The sequence below is a fragment of the Cavia porcellus genome, unplaced genomic scaffold (genome assembly GCF_034190915.1).
Source record: "Cavia porcellus strain 051 isolate PalLab524CR breed Dunkin Hartley unplaced genomic scaffold, mCavPor4.1 scaffold_16, whole genome shotgun sequence".
Classification (NCBI taxonomy): Eukaryota; Metazoa; Chordata; class Mammalia; order Rodentia; family Caviidae; genus Cavia; species Cavia porcellus.
In genome coordinates, this window is record NW_026947499.1 from 9,403,257 (window position 1) to 9,421,663 (window position 18,407).

An 18,407-nucleotide genomic window follows, 5' to 3' on the forward strand; every position below is an offset into this window, starting at 1 on the left:
GACCTTTGAAGACAGGAAATGGGAGCTTACAGAATCTGGGCTGTGTGGGGCTGTGGCCATCAGCACTGGCCAGCCTTCCTCCTCCTCATGCCAAGCACTAATCCAGCAAGGATAGCCCAGTCTTGTCTTTCTCTAAAGACATCTTGAACCAGAGCTAAAGCTGACGAAGAAATATCATTTAGCAACTACCTTTCAGGATCCGGAAGCAGCATACACAGCCCACTTGCCCTGACAGTCTCCTACAGCACAAGCAGCTTATACAAACACACATTAACTTATTACCAGTTTTTAAAACTTTTTTTATTTTTTAATTTTTTTTAAGTTTTTATTTTATATTATCTACAAAGTAAAAGTTTTTCCCTTAACTTAAAAGTTGAACCACTGTAGACAGTGATCACTTCATCAAACTTGATTTATAAATAATAACCCGTCAGTTTGACGGTAAGAATTTACTGAACCTTTGTCAAGTTTAGTAAAAGGGTGTTCTAAGTCTTGATTTTTTTTAAGCGATAATAGCAGCAAGAATCACTCTTGTTACTTCTTTTGCTAGCTGATGTGTTCGTGACTTTCAAGGGCCATTAAAAAATAAATAACTTCCAGTTTCAGCAAGCAGAGCTGGGGTACCTGCGGGACTCTGAAACAGCACGTGGAATTATGGAACAGCCCACCAGTTCCTAAACGCCTCTACTCGGTCCGAATATCTTCCACTGCAAGTGAACGGTTAGCATTCCTATTGAATGTTACACGAAATCAACATATATTTTAAAAAACAAAATAAATGTAATTCTAGTTTTCTGTGCTTCCAGTTGGTAGAAGCAGTAGAAGGGAGGAGGGAATTTGGCCTTTCGGTTCCTCCAGGGCAGCCTTACAACTGCTGTTGGTGGTGGGCTTGTACTGTAAAAAAGAAAAGTGCACATTTAAACAGAACACTGGCAACACTGTGCATCAGCCTAGTGTCTCTGCAGCAGACTGAACTACCCTTGGCTAGCTGAACAAGACTCAGTTCAATTCACTGCCCCGCTCCCGTCTGCACCAAGGTGGGGAAGGACGGGGAGGTGAGTGGGTAGAACAAACCAGTCAGACGGAAAACCTCTTCAGATAAAGCTCCCATAAGACTTGATCGGGGAAGGAGAAAAGGCCCTGCCATACCCCCTCCCCAAATAGTAGCCAAGCACCAGCATTGCTTTCAGAGGAACAGGTGAGACTGCGGTACCGCCATGGCAGCCATCCAGTACTGGAGCACCAGCAAGGGCGTCCCCCGTCAGGGTGTAGGCTGAGGCTGACCCTACACTCCAACCAGTCCACATACAGCACCTGCTCATCAGTCTCTTCTCCAAGCTACAAGCAAACTGCCATGGCCATAACCCCCCGCCTGTCAGCCTGTGGGGACTCAGGAAGGAACACACTGCCTGCCCAGCCTGGTGTAACAGAAGGCCAACTGAGCCCTAGGCATGCACCAGCAACCCGAATGCGGCAGCTGCTGCTGTTCATCAAGCCACATCCTGCATACCATCAGAACACACACAGACCGGCTCCCGGAAGCCTCAGGCCCTGACACTGACTGATCATCGAAGTCCCTTCTGGGCAGTCTTGGATGGGTCTTGCTATTTTCGAGCGCAGAGCTTGCAGCGTTGGCCCTGCCTGCCATTCAACCTGTGCAAGCAGAATGCTTGGGGTGCCCCGGCGGCCCCTGCACACACACGCCTCACCTGAAGGGTGCGTCATATAGGGGAAATGCGCTGTTGTCGAGACTGGAATGGGCTGTAGTGCACTTTGAGCGAGGGCGGCCTGGGGACCGCCGGGTGGCTGTGTCGTCATTAGCATCATTGGCGCATGGGCAGTTGGATGAGAAGGAACCATTCCTGACTGTACATGAGCCTGAAACAGAGAGCTCTTTTACGCATACAGGCAACATCTCCAGCTTAAACAACAAGTCAACTGTGTTCCTGTCCTTTCGCTAGGCTGGGCCTCAGGGCCCGTTTCTTTGCTCTGGGGATACTCCCTGGTTCACACCTTTCCGCAGCTGCTGCAGGGCTGGGGAGCAGGCACCAATGGGTAGATATTGGGGGTATAATGTTCTAGTTGCCACCACTGCTCATCACTGAGTTCTATATCCGGGACAGGTGTCAGCAAGGTTAGTCCTGGCCTGAGCATCCTTCTCAGCTTGGACACAACACCACGGTGCTTCAGAACAGGGGCTCCATGTTGAGCCTGAAGATGTTTAACAGAGACATCCCTTTCCAATAGGAAAGCAGAATACTACAAGGATAAGCAGGGACTGTCGGATGCCACCGTTGGGGTCACTTCTTGTTCATACCCCTCTTGCTGATGATGCCTGCTCGGCAGGCAGTAAGATGAAGAAACTCTTGGGTTCCCTTCACTCTGAAGGGTTCGCTGATGGAGCAGGGGAAGAGGCTCAATGCGACGGAAAGAGCAGTCTGAAAGTCTCTGGACCAGGACCAGCCCAGTGCCCCATACCAAGTGACAGCAAGTTCAAGGAGCAAAGGAGATTGTAGCTGACAGCGAGACCCCAGCTCTATGCGGGGCTGGCAGGGCTAGGAAGAACCCTGGTTTCCTGCCTCCCGCACTGTGTCCTCTTTTAAGACTGTGAACTTTGAATGCAACGCAGTATTTGCTCTCCTGTAATCAAATGGCATATTTGGACTTGCTCATATAATAAGCCCTTTTGCCCCTTCTCCACAAAAACACAAAAGTGAGGTTTTCAAGAACCTCAACTTGTATTTCAGTTCACATACCCACATAGCCACCAGCCTCTGTTAGATACCTGTAGGACCCCAACTCATGAAGCTGACTCCATCAAAGCACACTGACCGCACCGGGCCCCTCCCCAGTACAGAGCCGACCGACTACAGCGTGCTGCACTGTGGCCCCTGCCCTCCACAGGGTATGGGTTCCAAACACACCAGCAACTGTGGGCCTCCAGTAACAAGGCGACCTGAGAGAGCTCCAACTCCACTGCATCTCGGCCCATACACCTTGCCAAAGCCTCACAGGCATAGTACTTGACGGGAAACGGAGGCGAGTGAGGTGGGTCTTGCTTAGACCCGCCTAAAAGCCGTGGTATCAAAGTAGCAGAGATAGTAACACAGCCAGTTCACCCTCAAGAGAGCTCCATGGATGGCCTGAGGACAGCACAAGAGTTCACCTCCAGCGGTGTTCTTCACCACGGAAAAAGCCAAACATGTCCCTGGCCTGCACAGGACCTCTGTCACCAGCTGATACAGACGGTACCACACCTTTCTGCCATCCCAGGCTCACCCTGGAGGGTCTCCAGAGACCTCTAGGGTTATACTTTTAACAACAGGACACTGTTGGATGCATCCAACTTCTAGCTCTCTCTCCAGAAGCACAACACACGGCCACAGCAGATGGGGGAGGACCAGGTCCAGCTGTATGGACTGCCCTGTGCCCTGAAACCCATGGGACTGACATTCAGGCTGCCAGGCCTGGAACAGTCACCCCAGGGAGCTGAGACTGATGGTCCCTACCCCTGCCAGTTCCCATGGGCGTGTGGAATAAGTGTGTGTGTGTATATGTATATGGTGACATATATATAGGAGGGAAGCTATAGACGGAGCAAAGCAGACACAAAAAGGAAAGGAGGACTGGGGTGCATTCCAGAGTCGAAGATGCTTTTAAGGTCTCAGCTGGAAAACATTAAAGCACTAACTGATAGGCAGTTTTACCAATCCCATTACAAAATCACACCAACATTCACTGAGGGCCAGATCACAGGTGTACTGAGCGGGGAAGGGAGACAGGCAATGGCACCACACACGGGGGTCCTGGCCTGGAGAGCGGCTGGCTCTTTGCTGCTTATGACAACCACCATGTCTTTCTCACTCCTCAGAGAAGTGGCTACGCTGATTACCTGAGGTACATGGGCCATGTGGGGCGGGTTGGTGTATGCTGGCTGAACATGAGAAGGATGAATTGTGAAGACGGTCTGCTGTGCTGCTGGGAAACTATTCTGTGGCGACTGCGTATTGGAGGCAGGCGTCATGGAAGGTGGGGTCGGCGCAAGCCCTGCGTGATAAATGGCTGACTGCTGCTGTGGACTGGCCAGGTGGAGCGCCGGGGCGGCTTGGTGCTGATGGTGCTGCAAAGCATCAGGAAGATTTAGAAAGAGACTTATTCCCATCCGAAAAGGTAAAACAAGACCATGGACTTAGGGAATTGAAATATGTCCAAAAACCAAACAAAATACCTCTTACTACTTCGTGAACCAACATGGTTACAGACATTAATAAAACAAATGAAATCCCTTATTATATAAGCTTTAGGAATGAAATTAAAGTCCCAACCAAGTAAGAATTTGCTTCATGTTAAATCATGAACTTTACATTAAATTCGATCTTTTAGCCAGGCATCATGGTGCACACCTATAAAATCTCAGCACTTAGGGAAGTTGAGGCAGAAGGGGAATTGTATCTTCAAGGTCAGCTTGGGTAACTTAGGGATACAGCAAGACTGTCTCAGAATAAAAAGGGCTGGAGATAAAGCTCAGTGTGGAGGCCTTGCCTTAACTGCCAGTAGCACCTCTTGGAGCTTTCGTCAGCAGCAAGTTTCCAGAGCTTATGCAATGCCTTTGCTCTCAATTGTGAACTTTAAAATTTTATTTCCTGCAGTACTGAGGATTAAACTCACGGAAACTACCACTGACCTATATCCTCAGCCCTGTTTATGTGGAGACAGGGTCTTGATAAATTGCCTAAGCTGGTCTCAAACTTGTGATCTTCCTGCTTCAGCCTCCCAAGTAGCTAGGATTACAGGGGTGGAACACCACACCCAGCCTTAATGTCATTTTAAAAAGCCCCTAATTCCTACCCTAGAGCAGCACTGCCGGTTGCATGCAGGTGACCATACTATGTGTTCTGATCATACAACGCCTGGCACCTTGCCTGGAACTGAGAAACACTCAGTGACTAGAACAAGGCAGCAAAGCCACGCAGCCTAGGTTCCTCCTTACCTGAACAGGACTGGGTGCAGGATGACTTCCACCATGCTGGCTCTGCTGCTGTCCAGTGGGGGTAGCTGAAGGCTGAGGATGTGGAGTATGTGGGTGCAGGGTAGCATTAGGGTGTGCGTACTGCTGAGCGAGGGAGCCCGTGGAAACTGAAGTAAAAGGAAAAGCAGCGTGTACAACTGACATGTTGAGGACCAGCATCACTCCTCTATCCCTCGGCAACTGGGGTTTCCTGAAGGCTTCCATCTGGGATACATGCCACTACCAGCCTCTGACCATTCAAACCACCATGGTCTTAAATGTAAAGTTATTCCCTAACAATCAGACTAGCATTCGATTTGTATAATACAGCTATATATGTTATGTTTGAATTTAGTCTTCTTGTCACTAGGTTTTCTGTGAAGTTTAGTCAAAAACAGCTTAAGCAACCACACTTCTGTGCACAAAGTTACACTGTCTCTTTCCCCCCAAAGCTCGCCATCCCTCTCCACCCTCCGCAAGGCCATTACCAGCTACCCTCACCATGCTACTGCCCTGGAGCGGTGCAGTGTCATGGGGCTGACAGGGGCTGTGTCAGAAATGTGACATGGTGAGGACAAACAACCACATCTGTGTAAATCATAGAAGGGACTCTGTCATGTAGTTTGTTCTCCGGGGGCCTACCAAGGATTTCTCACCTTTGTTTTTTAGAAAATCTAGAAGCTGAAATTACCTGTATTATGTCAAAAAAAAAAAAAAAAAATGAACTTCCTCAAAGCACTCCAATCCCTTTAAAAGGAATTTTATTAGAGGTATGTCAAAGGAAATATGATGGACCTGCTAAAGGTAAGTGGTCATTAAAGATAACTCAGAGCCAATTCTCAGCATAGGCCATACAAAAGAGGACAGGTACAAACTCATCTATCCATGTCTTCCCAAAACAGCAATTAGAGAAAAGAACATGGCAACATATCTCCCCTCAAGGGGGCAGTGAGCAGACCAGAGTACTCTCAAGCCATAGCTCCAACAGCAACTGACTCCCAGCTCTCTTCCAAGAAATGAATCCTGCAACCCCTTAGAAACTAATCCCACATACAGAAATGATGCCCAAAATAGTTCTTCACATTCGTCACTTAACATGTTAGCAAACAGAGACAGGTGAGAAGCAAGCACACATAGGAACCAGGCATCTGCGGCTGCAGAGGCAGCACCACGGATGCCTGCTGTGCCCCACAGCAATGAGATGGGGGGGGGGGTCAGGCAAGTGAAGCTGTCCTCCAATACCTAATGCTGCAGGGCTGAGGGCAACCACAGCCCCAGCCAGCATTTTGTCTCCAGCTGCAAATGTGTGTCTTAGAAAAGGGAGGGCAAGGCAAAGCGCCAGTGCTAGGATCACCTGTGCATCCACTGCTAATGCCACGGCTGGCATTTCTGTTAATGTGCACTTCAGAACAAATAAAGTTCTGTTTGTACTCTGGAAAAGTTTTCCAGACTGCAAGGATTACGTACATTAGAACATTTTAAACAAATTATAGCAACCTCCCTCTGAACTTTTTAAAGAGTTACTGTTGTTTTTCAGGAGGTAAGACGTGCCCCATGTGTCTGTGCAAGAGGTCTCTTCCTTCATACTTACTCAGCTTACTTTTAGTTCCCCCAAACTGTTTAGGCAATGATTTGATGAAAGACCTGACATAAATTTGGAACCTGACTTTATTGTTAAAAAAAAAAAAAATAATCCCAACATACATTTAAAATTTTTATTTTGGGGTAATTAAAATGGTCACACATAGCTACTAGATTGGACAGCATAATCCCATTATCATAAAAAAATTCTGCTAGTGATGTCTAGTCATTTAAAAACCACTACTAACATTAAAATTACATCAAGTGCCTGCTTAGCAAGCGTGAGGTTGTGAGTTTGATCCCTACACCAAAATAAGTACATAAATAAACCACATTGCCTAGCCTTTTTTTTTCCTTTTAAATAAACAGGGTTTCATAGTGTAGTTCAGACTGACACTGACTTCACGGTGAACCTCCTGCCTCAGCCTTCTGAGTGCTGCAATCACAGGTGTGTACCACCATACCCAGCCCTGCAAGCTTCTTCAATATTTCATTTGTATCAATACTAAATCTGAGGGAAAGCAACTCCAAAATTCCATTTATGGATTTTCTTAACAGCATAGAATTTCAAATATTTAAGTGTTTAAAACTATATTCAGGAAATTTTATACTGGAAAGTTTTAAATTTCGCTTTTAGTTACTTTGTAAGCAAAGTATTAAGAATATTAAAAAGTAACAATAAACTTAAAAATAGGGCTGGAGACACAGCTCCGTGACAAAGAGTGCCTGTCTAGCATGTGTGCAGTCCTGGATTTGATCTCTAGCACTGCAAAGCAATAAATTCAATGAGTGCTATTATTATTTTGTACATAACACATGGCCACCACAGAAAATGATTACGTCCATGAAGGTATTTTTTTGAGACAGGGTTTCACTATGTAGTTCAGACTGGCCTTGAACGTCCAGTGATCCTTCTGCCTCAGCCTCCTATGTGCTGGGATTACAGGCGTGAGCCACCACACCTGGCCCATGAAATTTTAAAGTATTCATCACCTGGAAAAATGTAACTTACTGAAATTATGTGAAAGGAAATTAAACACCAAATATTTTGTTATGAATTCTTAAACTTGTGTTGCTGGAGGCCTTACTTAGCCTAAGTATATGTTCTATCCCTTAGCTATAGCCCTAGCTCATTTATTTCCTAGAGATGGGGTCTTAACTAGGTTGCCCAGGGTGGCCCCAAGCCTCACAGCTCAAGCAATCCTCCTCCCTCGGCCTTCTCAGTAGTTGATAGTACAGGCTCAGTAGCACCATCCCTTGTTTCCACTATACATTACAACAGAAAACAAAGGGCAACCCACTTTTAGGCTCCCTTCTGTCTCTCAGGAGCTCTCTCAATAAATTTTCCTACTCTTGGGCCAGGGATTTAGCTCACTGGCATAAGCACTTGCCTGGAAAGTGCAAGGTTGTGAGTTCAATCCCCGGTACCACAAAAATATTAATTTTCCTCCTCTTAAAAAAGGAAACAAACAAAACCTAACCAAAACTCATCTCCTCTCTACCTAAACACCAAGTAAACTACAAGGTATTTGAAAAACAAAAAACAAGATGTAATTTATACATCATAAACTACAAATAAAATTTTAAGGTTTAATTAGAAATATTTTTCTGTGTTCATATTTTAACGTAAATGATCTTAAAACAAGTACTACACAGAGAAATTTTTCTACTTTGAATAGAAAAATGAGTGGGGAAAATACAAAACTTGTATTTTAATTCAACACTCTGAACAAAAATATAGGCTGTTTCTTTGAAAGGCCAGTTAGAACTGATACAAGGGGGCAGGAGAGAAAAAAACGAGAAAAAAAAAAACATCTGAAAACAGAGACATGGGAAAGGAACCAGACAGACTAGTAAACAAGGAAAGAAATATGGCAAATCTGGGGAGAGAGATGAGCGCACAGAACAGTAAATGAATTAACTGTTTAACTGTTCCTCTTTTTTTGGACACAGGGTCTCACTGCGTAGCCCCGGCTGGCCATGAACTCACAGTCATCCTCCTGCCTTGCCTGCCGAGTGCAGGGGTTACAGGTATGTGCCACCATGCTGTTTTATCTGCTAATTTTAACTAAGAGAGATTAAAAATAAAGTGAGTTTTCTTTGAAATTCCAACGTAGCTGCTTAACAGTTAACTATCTATTTATAAAACTTAGCTCTCCACGTCTCAAAAAATCCTTTTTGTGCAAGTAGTATTGCTCTGGGCCAGAACTGGTCTGGAAGCTTCTCATTTAACATAAGTACTTGCGTCTTTAAAATTAGCATAAATATTTAAAATTGTCAACATACCATTAGTCAAATCCTTACAATATTAACTATATTCCCAGTTTCCAGAAGCCATGACCTTAACTGAAGAAACTGAGTCCATAAGGCTGTCGTGCTTAATCTGTCATTGTGACCTTGGATGCATAGGATGCACAAGTAACAAGAGATCACCAGCACGCAAAAGTTTAAAAAATTAAAGAAAAACTTTCAACTTTTAAATGCGATGTTAAGTTCTGAAAAAGAGGTGTGAACAAAAGCTGAAAACTCTATGAGAAAAAAAGGCAACTTGACCAAACCCTGCAAAAAGGCTGAGTAAAGGGGAAATGAAGCAGCAAATTAAATTACAAACAGCAGCCCATAGTTTCTTTTCCCAGGTACAAATGATTCTTTTCTGGGGAAGCTGTGCTGAGGCAACTAATGCTTAGGTGTGATAATTAAGGATAGCTTAGCTACTTACCAGGACAATGGTTCCATAGCCACTAACAGAGACAGTAAGATGGTGAGGATAACTACGTTTGAGACCTCAAAACTATGCACATAAGAAAGTTAACCACTGGTACTGTCTTTTACACACTATACCCACAGACACGCTTTCCTTTTAATAGCATATGCATACAGCAAGACTCCTTTTTAAAGAGCATCTATTAAAGGATTAAATTATTTAAAATTTCCTAGCACCAAGTAAATAAGTACTTATTAACTTATTTTTGGATACCAAGTCATGGCACAATCAATGAAACTGTAAGGTTAAAATGCTTTCTCAATGCTAAATATAGCGCTTAACAGAGCTAGATAATGAGTTATTTCCAAAGAATTCAAAATCTGGTCCCTGAACAGGGATGTTAGTTCTTAATATCTTCTAGAATGCAGTATCTCACATGAAGTGACACACATCAACTATATAAATCCGTAATGAATTCCTACTAACAAGCATCTTCCTTGTCCCAAAACCAAAGTCCATGACTTGCCTTATGTAAAAAACTGCCCTAGAAATAAGGAGACCCATTTGTTCATTTCTGAAATGAAGCTTGGCCAGACTTTCTCCACTTAGGAGGAACCATTCCTTTTTCAGTGTGTGCAGAAGACCTAGGAGGCACCAGAGCCAGTCTCTGGATGGAATGTCTTCCTGCTGAATGAAGCTCATGGCACATCCTGAATGCATCTTAGTATTATAAACCTTTTTCTTTGAATAATGGAGATTGAACACAGGGCCTTATGCATGCTGGCTAAGTGACCTACCACTGAACTACATCCCTAATGCTTCTGGTTTTATGTTGAGGCATGGTGTCACTAAGCATTAAAACAGGCTGGCCTGGAATGTGTACTTCTGCCTCCTAATCCCTAGTAGTGGAGATTTCAGTCATATCCAGCTCACACTAAACCATTCTTTTATCAAACACTGAAATGACGAAATGTTTCCCCCCTATTATCTTGTCAACCCTCTCCCTATTAAAAATCCCATTGAGGCTAATTTTTTTTTTTTTTACTAAGAAAACTAATGTGTTAAGTTTCATATACCTAATCTTATAACTTGATATAAAAATTACTAGCTGTTCAGGAAAAGTTACCCTGAATAAGAAAAATATTAGGCCTTTCCAAATAGTTATGTGTTTGCTTGGTATGCAAAAATTAATTTCTGAAACAACTTGATTTTTCATTAACTCCAGCTTTCTTAAGCTGGGTCATATGTCCTTTTTCAAAACTGCATTATTTACAGATACACATACTTTTAATGATTTTGTCTGGCACAAGGAAAATATTGTTCAACAAGTTTGCTCCCTTAACATGTATTCTTTAAAAAGTGCTTTACTGTATAATAAAATTAGTATAAAAAACCCAACTCACTGGCAAAGTAGAAAGAAGGGCTTGTCTCCTTGTTGTATGGTAATTTGGGACATGCTGAATTTGGGAAATAGAAAGGTGAATTAGCCTTCTGAGGTGCATTTTCCTAGTTTTCTGGAAAGGTCAACATATATAGTAATCTTTTTGTATTCATGCATAATCCATTTTTATTTTACAAGAGATGACAAGCACTTTCAACACTGCTACAGAATTTTGAAAGGACTGAACCAGAAGACACTTTTCTTTTGTACTGCGAGGTCAAGTTCTGCAGGTTGACTTGCTTAAATGAAAAGAATAAAATCATTACCTGATGTGAAATCATCTGGTAAAAAAGACCAACATAACATTCCACTGAACAACCTTAATATAAATAATTGCCCAAGTAAAACAATATTTAGCAAATTCAAGTCACACATGATTTTGCAAAACAGAAATGTCCAAATTATAGGCATCTGGCAGCAGATCCAAAAGTTGAAGAACACAATAATAAAAACATGAGTTCGTTCTCTCTTCTTGGTAAAACATCTACATAGAGGGGATGCTGTTTATGTACATATGTGCCCCAGGAAGGATACTCTCCAAAGTTATCAGATGGCTGTCAGATGGGGGCTAATGTTGCTTTATATTTCTTTTTACTTATGGTACTTTTTAACTTATCTGCATCAAACTACTAAAAACAAATCAAAAAAAGATTCTACATGTAACTATTCCAGATGGCTCTAGTTAGTAGGGAAAAAAGGCTTTATTATTACTGTTTCTGAAAGGTGAGACCATCTCCATGAAACCAACTGAGACAAATTAGAAATTATACGTGAAGCAAAACAATGTTCACCTAACTTCTGAGGAGGACAGAGGCAATGAGGCAAGTCAGGCTGAAGTCAAAAGAGGCGTACTTTGTAAAAACAGTCTTTTCAAAACTAGTTAGAAAGATTACAAACTCAAAAGTAACTTAAAACGTATGCATCTCTTATTCTAGCAACTTACATGTTTTTTGTAACCTGTTAGTATATTTATATTAAATATATCAAAATGTTTTTTAAAAGTCATTTTCCAGTCCTTTGTATTTTCAAAGGCTTTTGATCTGACCAGAAGCATTAATGAATGACAAAATGGTGACATAAGATTATTACCAACCTTTGGATACATACTTATTTTGCATTAGAAAGAATTTTAAATCTACATATGATGTAGCTTAAAAATAATTCAAGTATTTGATTCTTTGGGGAATATATATATTGTTCACGAGAAATATATAAAATTAGCATTTCCATTCAAAAGTTTTGTCTTGTACCTTCCACTAATAAGCATTCTCCCTATTCCAAAACCAAAGTCCATGACCTCCCTTGTTTTAAAAATTGCCCTATAAATAAGGAGATTCATTTGTTCATTTCTGAAATGAAGCTTGGCCAGACATTCTCCATTTAGGAGGAACCATTTATTTTTTCAGCATGTACAGAACCAGCCTCTGGAGGGAATATTTTCCTGCTGGATGAAGCTTGTGACACAACATGAATATGTCTACTATAATATCTTAGTATTATAAATCAACTTTATTTTTTTGAGTAATATCGAGACTGACCACGACCTCACACATGCTGGCTAAGTGTCCTATCATTGATCTCCCTTGTATATAAAATGTTCTGTTTGAATTTGGCGTAAAGTTTTAAAAGATCTAAGATAATTCAAATAAATTACTGACAATAACAAAGAATCTGTTTTAGATTAAATTATGGTTTATGATGGTAAAGAACAAAACACAGTAAAACCTTGGATTGCAAGGAACTTGTTCTGAGAGTGTCCTGCAAGACAAGCAAACTCTTTCTTTCCTTTTCTTCTTTTTTTTTTTTAATCTTTTGAGACAGGGTCTCACTACGCAATTCGGGCTGGCCTTGAGCTCACTTTGTAGCCCAGGCTGGTCTCAAACTCACAACGATCCTCCTGCCTCAGCCTCCCAAGTACTGGGATTATAGGTGTAAGTCACCATGCCCAGCAAGCAAACCACTTCTAATAAATTTAAGCTTCATAAAAAGAACAAGGTCTCAAGATGCCAATAGAGGAGAAGAAAAAGGTGAAAGGTGAAGGAAGCCCTTCCTTCAAATGAGATTAGAGACGTGTGAAATGTGGCAAACAGTACAAAACTTGGTAGAAAAGTACCATCTGAGTAAGGCTATACATCACACTGCAAGTAACAGAGTATCTTTAACGACAATGCAGTGTCACATTTTTGTGAAATCCTCAAAACAAGGCGAAAGCAAGTGTGGTTGGGTGGTTTCTTGTTAGAAAAGCTGTGTGAAAAGAAAGATTTTATTGAGCCAAAAGATAGTAATAATTCTATCAGTGAAAGTGAAAGCTGTCTTACACAATAACCCTCCTTTTTTCTCTTGTCTTCCACTAGTCACAGAGGTTTTCAAAGTTAAGTGTGGGTTAATTTATTTTTCTTTACATTTTATCATTTTGTATTACAGCACTGGAATCATCTTTATATGAGTATTTCTGGGGTACAGAACGAATCATCTGAGTTTTCATTATTTTTTATAGGGAAAGTCACTCTGATGTACAAGTGCTGTGGGTTACAAGCCTGTTTTCAGAATGATGCTTGCAAAGCGAAGTTTTACTGAATTCACATTCTAGTGTTCTTTTTAAGATCTGAAATACCCAAAAGAGAATCCTGACCAACTAGCAATGAGTGCACAGTTTTAGCCCTAGTATAACTAGCCCCTCCAAAGAGAGGATTTAAATGCAACTTGTATAATGTGTAGAAGAATTAACTCTGGTTTTGTTGATCACCTTTCTCCTGGCATGAAAGAACTGGCTTTGATCAGTTCATTCCAGATTACTCTACAAGTTACCATCACAGTTTTTCTTGCAATACATTTCTTTTCTTTCTTTTTTTTTTTTTTTTTTTTTTGCCTTTTTCCTTTTTTATCGGTACTAGGGAATAAACTCACGACTGCCTGCTTGCAAGGCAGGCGCTTATGCCGCTGAGCTAAATCCCCAGCCCCTGCAATACATTTCTTACCTCCTCATTCATGAATGAATGGTCAAATGCTTTTCAGATGAAAATGTTCTGGGATGCTAAAAAATCTCAAGTTCCTCGAATACAGCATATATTATGCAGACTGTTTCAAATAGCTTTTTATGTGAGATGAATACACACTTCTCAGATGAAGAAATACAAACAACAAACAAATATATGAAAAAATGTTCAATACTGCTGGTCATTTGAGAGCTACAAATTAAAACACTGAGATTCTTTCTCACCCCAGAAAGAATGGCTGTCATCAAGAAAGCAACCAGTAACCAAGGCTAGAGAGGCTATGGAGAAAAGGGAACCATTCTCCACTGTGATGGGAGTGTAGACTGGTACAAACACTGTAGAAATCAGTGTGGAGATTTCTCAAAAACGAGGATTGGAGGTCCCACTGAACCCAGCTATTCACCTTCTGGGTATCTTCTCAAAAGAATTAAAAACATGGCACCATAGTGATATATGTGCACCCATATTTATAGCAGCATAATTTGTAATAGCTAAATCCTGGCAACAACTCTCAATGCCCATTGACTAGGGAATGGATTAAAAAAAGAAATGGCGCTTTTATACAATGGAGAACTACTTAGCCATAAAGAAAGATCAATTGGATGGAGACTTTTAAGGTAAATGGATGCAACTTGAGACCCTACTCATAAGTGAAATAAATCAGACACATGTAAAATATCGTGTTGTCTCACAAATGTGGGAAGCTGAAAGAAACAATATTATATATATGTATGTGTATATGTATATATTAAAGATAGATAAAAAGATAAAGATAGCTATAAAAAAATGAGTGGCCCTTCACCCAGAGACAAAGCTACACACTGGCAATGAGTGTGCACATGGAGCAGCAAGATTCTGCGTAACATCGCAGCCCTACTTCAAAGCTGAAGAACACAAGTACACAGACACGGGTCTAGAAGCAATGGAAGCCAGACATGGTGGCGCACACCTGTTAATCCCAGCACGTGAGCAGGACAAAGGGGTGCTGAGGCAAGAGGACGGCGGAGAGTTCAAGCCAGCTTGGGCTATGTAATGAGTTCAAAATTAGCCTAAATTACATAGGCAAGATCCTGTTTCAAAAAAAGCAACGGAAATTTCAGCTCAAAGTTTTAGATTTTATTCCCGAGGGGAGTGAGCCAAAAAAAAAGGTTTTTCCACTTGATAAAAAATGTGGCATTTACCAGAAATAACTATCATAATGAATTTTTCACCTAAAGTTTCTGCAAACTGGAAAACCGGCAAAATGTTTATCAGGTGCATGAAAGTCAGTATGAAGAACCAGCACTGCATTTTCACATACGTACTTAAGTCCTGGTTAAGACAATTAACACAAGCTCAATGACAGATTATAACGGAAATAATAAACCAAATCAGTCTCTGTCACTGTATTTTTTAGTCAAATTACTAATGGGCTTCTTGAAAGAAATGTTTTCTAAAATACAGCAAATATAAATTTAAAATGTCTAATTTATAACAAAATGCTTAAGATCAAATATCAGCATTTTATAAATATAAATGCCTTTATTTTATTTTGTATCTAAAAATTTTTTTGTTGTTTTTTTTGAGACAGGGTCTAGTTCAGGCTGGCTTTGAACTACCCTCCTGCTTCAGCCACCATATTAAAGGCCTGCGCCGCCACACTTAAGTTTGTAAATGCCTTTAATTTCGCACCATTAGTAAACCCCGTAACAGAAGCAAGCCTCCAGGAAGAAAGCATACAGTGCGACTGGAGATGCAAGGAAGGGCGACTCCTTCTGTGAACGCTAATCATAATAGCCTACATAATGTTAAGATTGCCAGTTATTTTTATTTTTGTTTAAAAAAGTTAAAGTGGGCATCTCTTTATGTTTCCTATGCTGTCCTCAAATGTGTAATCCTCCTGCCTCAGGATCTCAAACTGCTGGGGATGAGAGGGGTCCACCAGTATACCAGCCTGTTGTTTAAAAGGAGAATGTGTAAAAGTTATAAAAAGCAGTGCATCTGAAGGATGGATAGGGTGTGTTTGCCAGAAATCCGTAAATTCCATTTTTTTGGGGTGTGATCATTCAAAATATCAAAAGGACTTTTTGTTTTGTTTTTTTAAACTGGGTGTGGTAGTGCATGTATAATCCCAGTACTCTACAGGCCGAGGCAGGAGGATCACTGTGAGTTCAAGGCCAACCTGAACTACGTAGTGAGACCCTGTCTCAAAAAAACTGAAAGAACAAAAGCCAATTTTTTTTTTTTTTTTAACAGAGTTGGGCATGTTTCTCAGTGGTAGAGTGGCTGCCTGGCATGTGCAAAGGCCTAGGCTCAATCTCCAACACCATATACATTTAAAAAGATATGAAATGCTACATTCTCAGTCATTCGAAAAGTTAAAGGAGGTTTAAGAAACCACCTCACATAGCTGCATATAATTATAATTTTATTCTCATAGCAGTGTATTTTTTTTTTTTTTTTAAGACAGGGTCTCAGTATGTAGTTTTGCCTGGCCTTGAAGTATGTATATAGCCCAGGAGCCTTAGAACTCCCAGTGATTTTCCTGCTTCAGCCTTTCAAGTGCCAGGGTTACAAGCACACATTGCCATACCTAGCTAACAGTACACTTTTCAATTATATGAAGAAACTAAATTTATCTTCTACATCCAAAATATTTAAATGCCAATGGGCAAACAAATGACAATACAGCAATTCTTAGAACTATTAAGAACAAAACTAACATTGTAATCTAGTAGTAATTAAAGATGCATTTTGAAAAACATAATATGAGGTTATCCATCGATCCTATAGAACATACAATAAGAAACTTTATTTTAAATTCTCAACACCAAAAAATATATTTTAGAATTTTAGACAGATGCTAAGTTAATCTACATAAAATTCACTGACCACAAAATTGAGATGAAGAATTTTTAAAAATTATTCTTCTACATTAATTTTAGATAAAATACTTCTCACTCCTCCCTTTGTCCCCTCTACCACCTTTCCCCCGCACTGTGGCAGGTTCTCACTATGTACTCCAGGCTGGCCCTGAACTCACCATACAGGAGCTGGCTTCAAACTCCTGGCAATACTCCTGCCCCTGCGGCCTGAGTGCTGGCTTTACAAGTGTGTGCCACCATGCCCAGCCTACTAATTTATACTGGTTACATATAAAGTGTGAATCATGTCTAAAATAGATCTAATGTTACACAATTTTGACTTTACAATAAAGCATGATGCAGAAACACAGTATCATAATAGACTAACACAAAGTATGTAACACCAGTGATCCCAGAGCAAGGAGTGCAGCAATGTGTTTTCGTGCCAGAGAATGCATTTCTACTTTCACTGTGTGCCTTCGGCAGGCTATCCTGACAAGGATAAGGAAGAAGCAGTCTTTCACCAAAAATGATGCTTTGCTGTTACATGCATCACTGTATTTTAGCTAAAGTAAGAACAGGTATCAAAGAAGTATTTGCCAAGATTTACATAGCAGGTCAGAGGCAGATATAGGTTCATCTTTTCCTTTAGATTCTTGACCCTTAAAGTCATCAAAGGACAGGTTATTCTAAAGTACCTTTTAGGGTTCTAAAACAAATTAAGAATAGTCAGGCACACTGGAAAAGACAGACAAAGTGCTTCCTACCATACATGGCATGCGTCTGCTCATGAGCGCCGTACTGAGTTGCTGATGAAGACACCAAGGCGGGCTGGGCGTGTGCTGGCGGCGCCATCATTCTAGCATTCCCCTGTATCACAGGACTGTAGACATGGGGGTGCTGTGTTCAAGTGAAAAGACAAAAGGAAAAATCACTGAAACATAAAAAATGGCCCTGCTGGGGCTGGGGATTTAGCTCAGTGGCGTAAGCGCCTGCCTTGCAAGCAGGCAGTCGTGAGTTCGATCCCCGGTACCGATAAAAAAATGAAAAAGACAAAAAAAAAGAGCCCAGGAGTGCAAGCGTAACAATTCCTTGCACTTTGGCAGCGCTGGCTGGCTTGTCCCCACCCTACCAAAAAAAAAAAGAAAACCAAACAAAACAAAAAAAAACCTTTCCTGGCTGTTTCTTTTGAAATTTTCACACTGAAATATGTATTTAAAAGGTTAAGCCACCATTAACACAAAGCAAGAAATATAAAGGGAAATCCCTTAATTAAGAGTGAGTTAAACTAAAGGTTCTTAAAATGGGCTAAAATTAAGAAGCCACCTGAGCCTTACCTGAGACTGATAGTGCGGCACATGCTGGACCAGCGGCTGATTTGGGAACTGCTGAGGACTGTAGGCCACATACTGAGTGGAGTACGCTGGGGGCGTGGCTACGATGGGCGGGCCTGCTGCTGAAGCGGGGTGCATCATGGTGCTCTGATGGTGCTGGTCTTGCCGCTGCTGGGGCATATTTGGTACTGCAGGGGAAGACCAAGACTTACTGACATGAATCAGCACCTCCCGAGTGACACATATGTCAATGTACTACATACATACATGACAGAGGCTCTGTATGACTTGACTCTTCGCACTTGCCTCATTTCATTTGGTTTACTTTGTCTCAGTGGTACTGGGGACGGAACCCAGGACCATCACACTGAGCTACATCCTCCTGCCCCTTTTTAAAATTTTGAGACAGAATCTTGCTAAACTGCCCAGGCTAGGTTTGATTTTGCCATCTTCCTGCCTCAGCCTCTCCAAGTGTTGAGATTACAGGTGGGCCCTACAAT

General features: G+C 41.5%; 1 protein-coding gene across 17 annotated transcripts in view; it reads right to left on the reverse strand.

The window, feature by feature from the left end:
* Positions 1 to 275: 275 nt before the first annotated feature.
* Atxn2 (ataxin 2) overlaps positions 276 to 18,407 on the reverse strand; it is a 115,105-nt gene continuing 96,973 nt past the window's right edge. For 9 of the 17 annotated variants that reach the window (XM_063225627.1, XM_063225626.1, XM_063225633.1 and 6 more), the window contains 6 exons: positions 17,911 to 18,095; positions 17,341 to 17,473; positions 10,697 to 10,750; positions 4,991 to 5,136; positions 3,893 to 4,120; positions 276 to 1,878 (listed from right to left, as the gene is read on the reverse strand). In XM_063225627.1, coding sequence (XP_063081697.1) covers positions 1,513 to 1,878; positions 3,893 to 4,120; positions 4,991 to 5,136; positions 10,697 to 10,750; positions 17,341 to 17,473; positions 17,911 to 18,095 — 1,112 coding nt within the window. In that variant the 3' untranslated portion in view covers positions 276 to 1,512. Of the gene's footprint in view, positions 1,879 to 3,892; positions 4,121 to 4,990; positions 5,137 to 10,696; positions 10,751 to 10,834; positions 10,974 to 17,340; positions 17,474 to 17,910; positions 18,096 to 18,407 lie in introns of those variants that run through there. The other 8 variants (XM_023562017.2, XM_063225632.1, XM_063225631.1 and 5 more) reach the window with 5 other exon arrangements.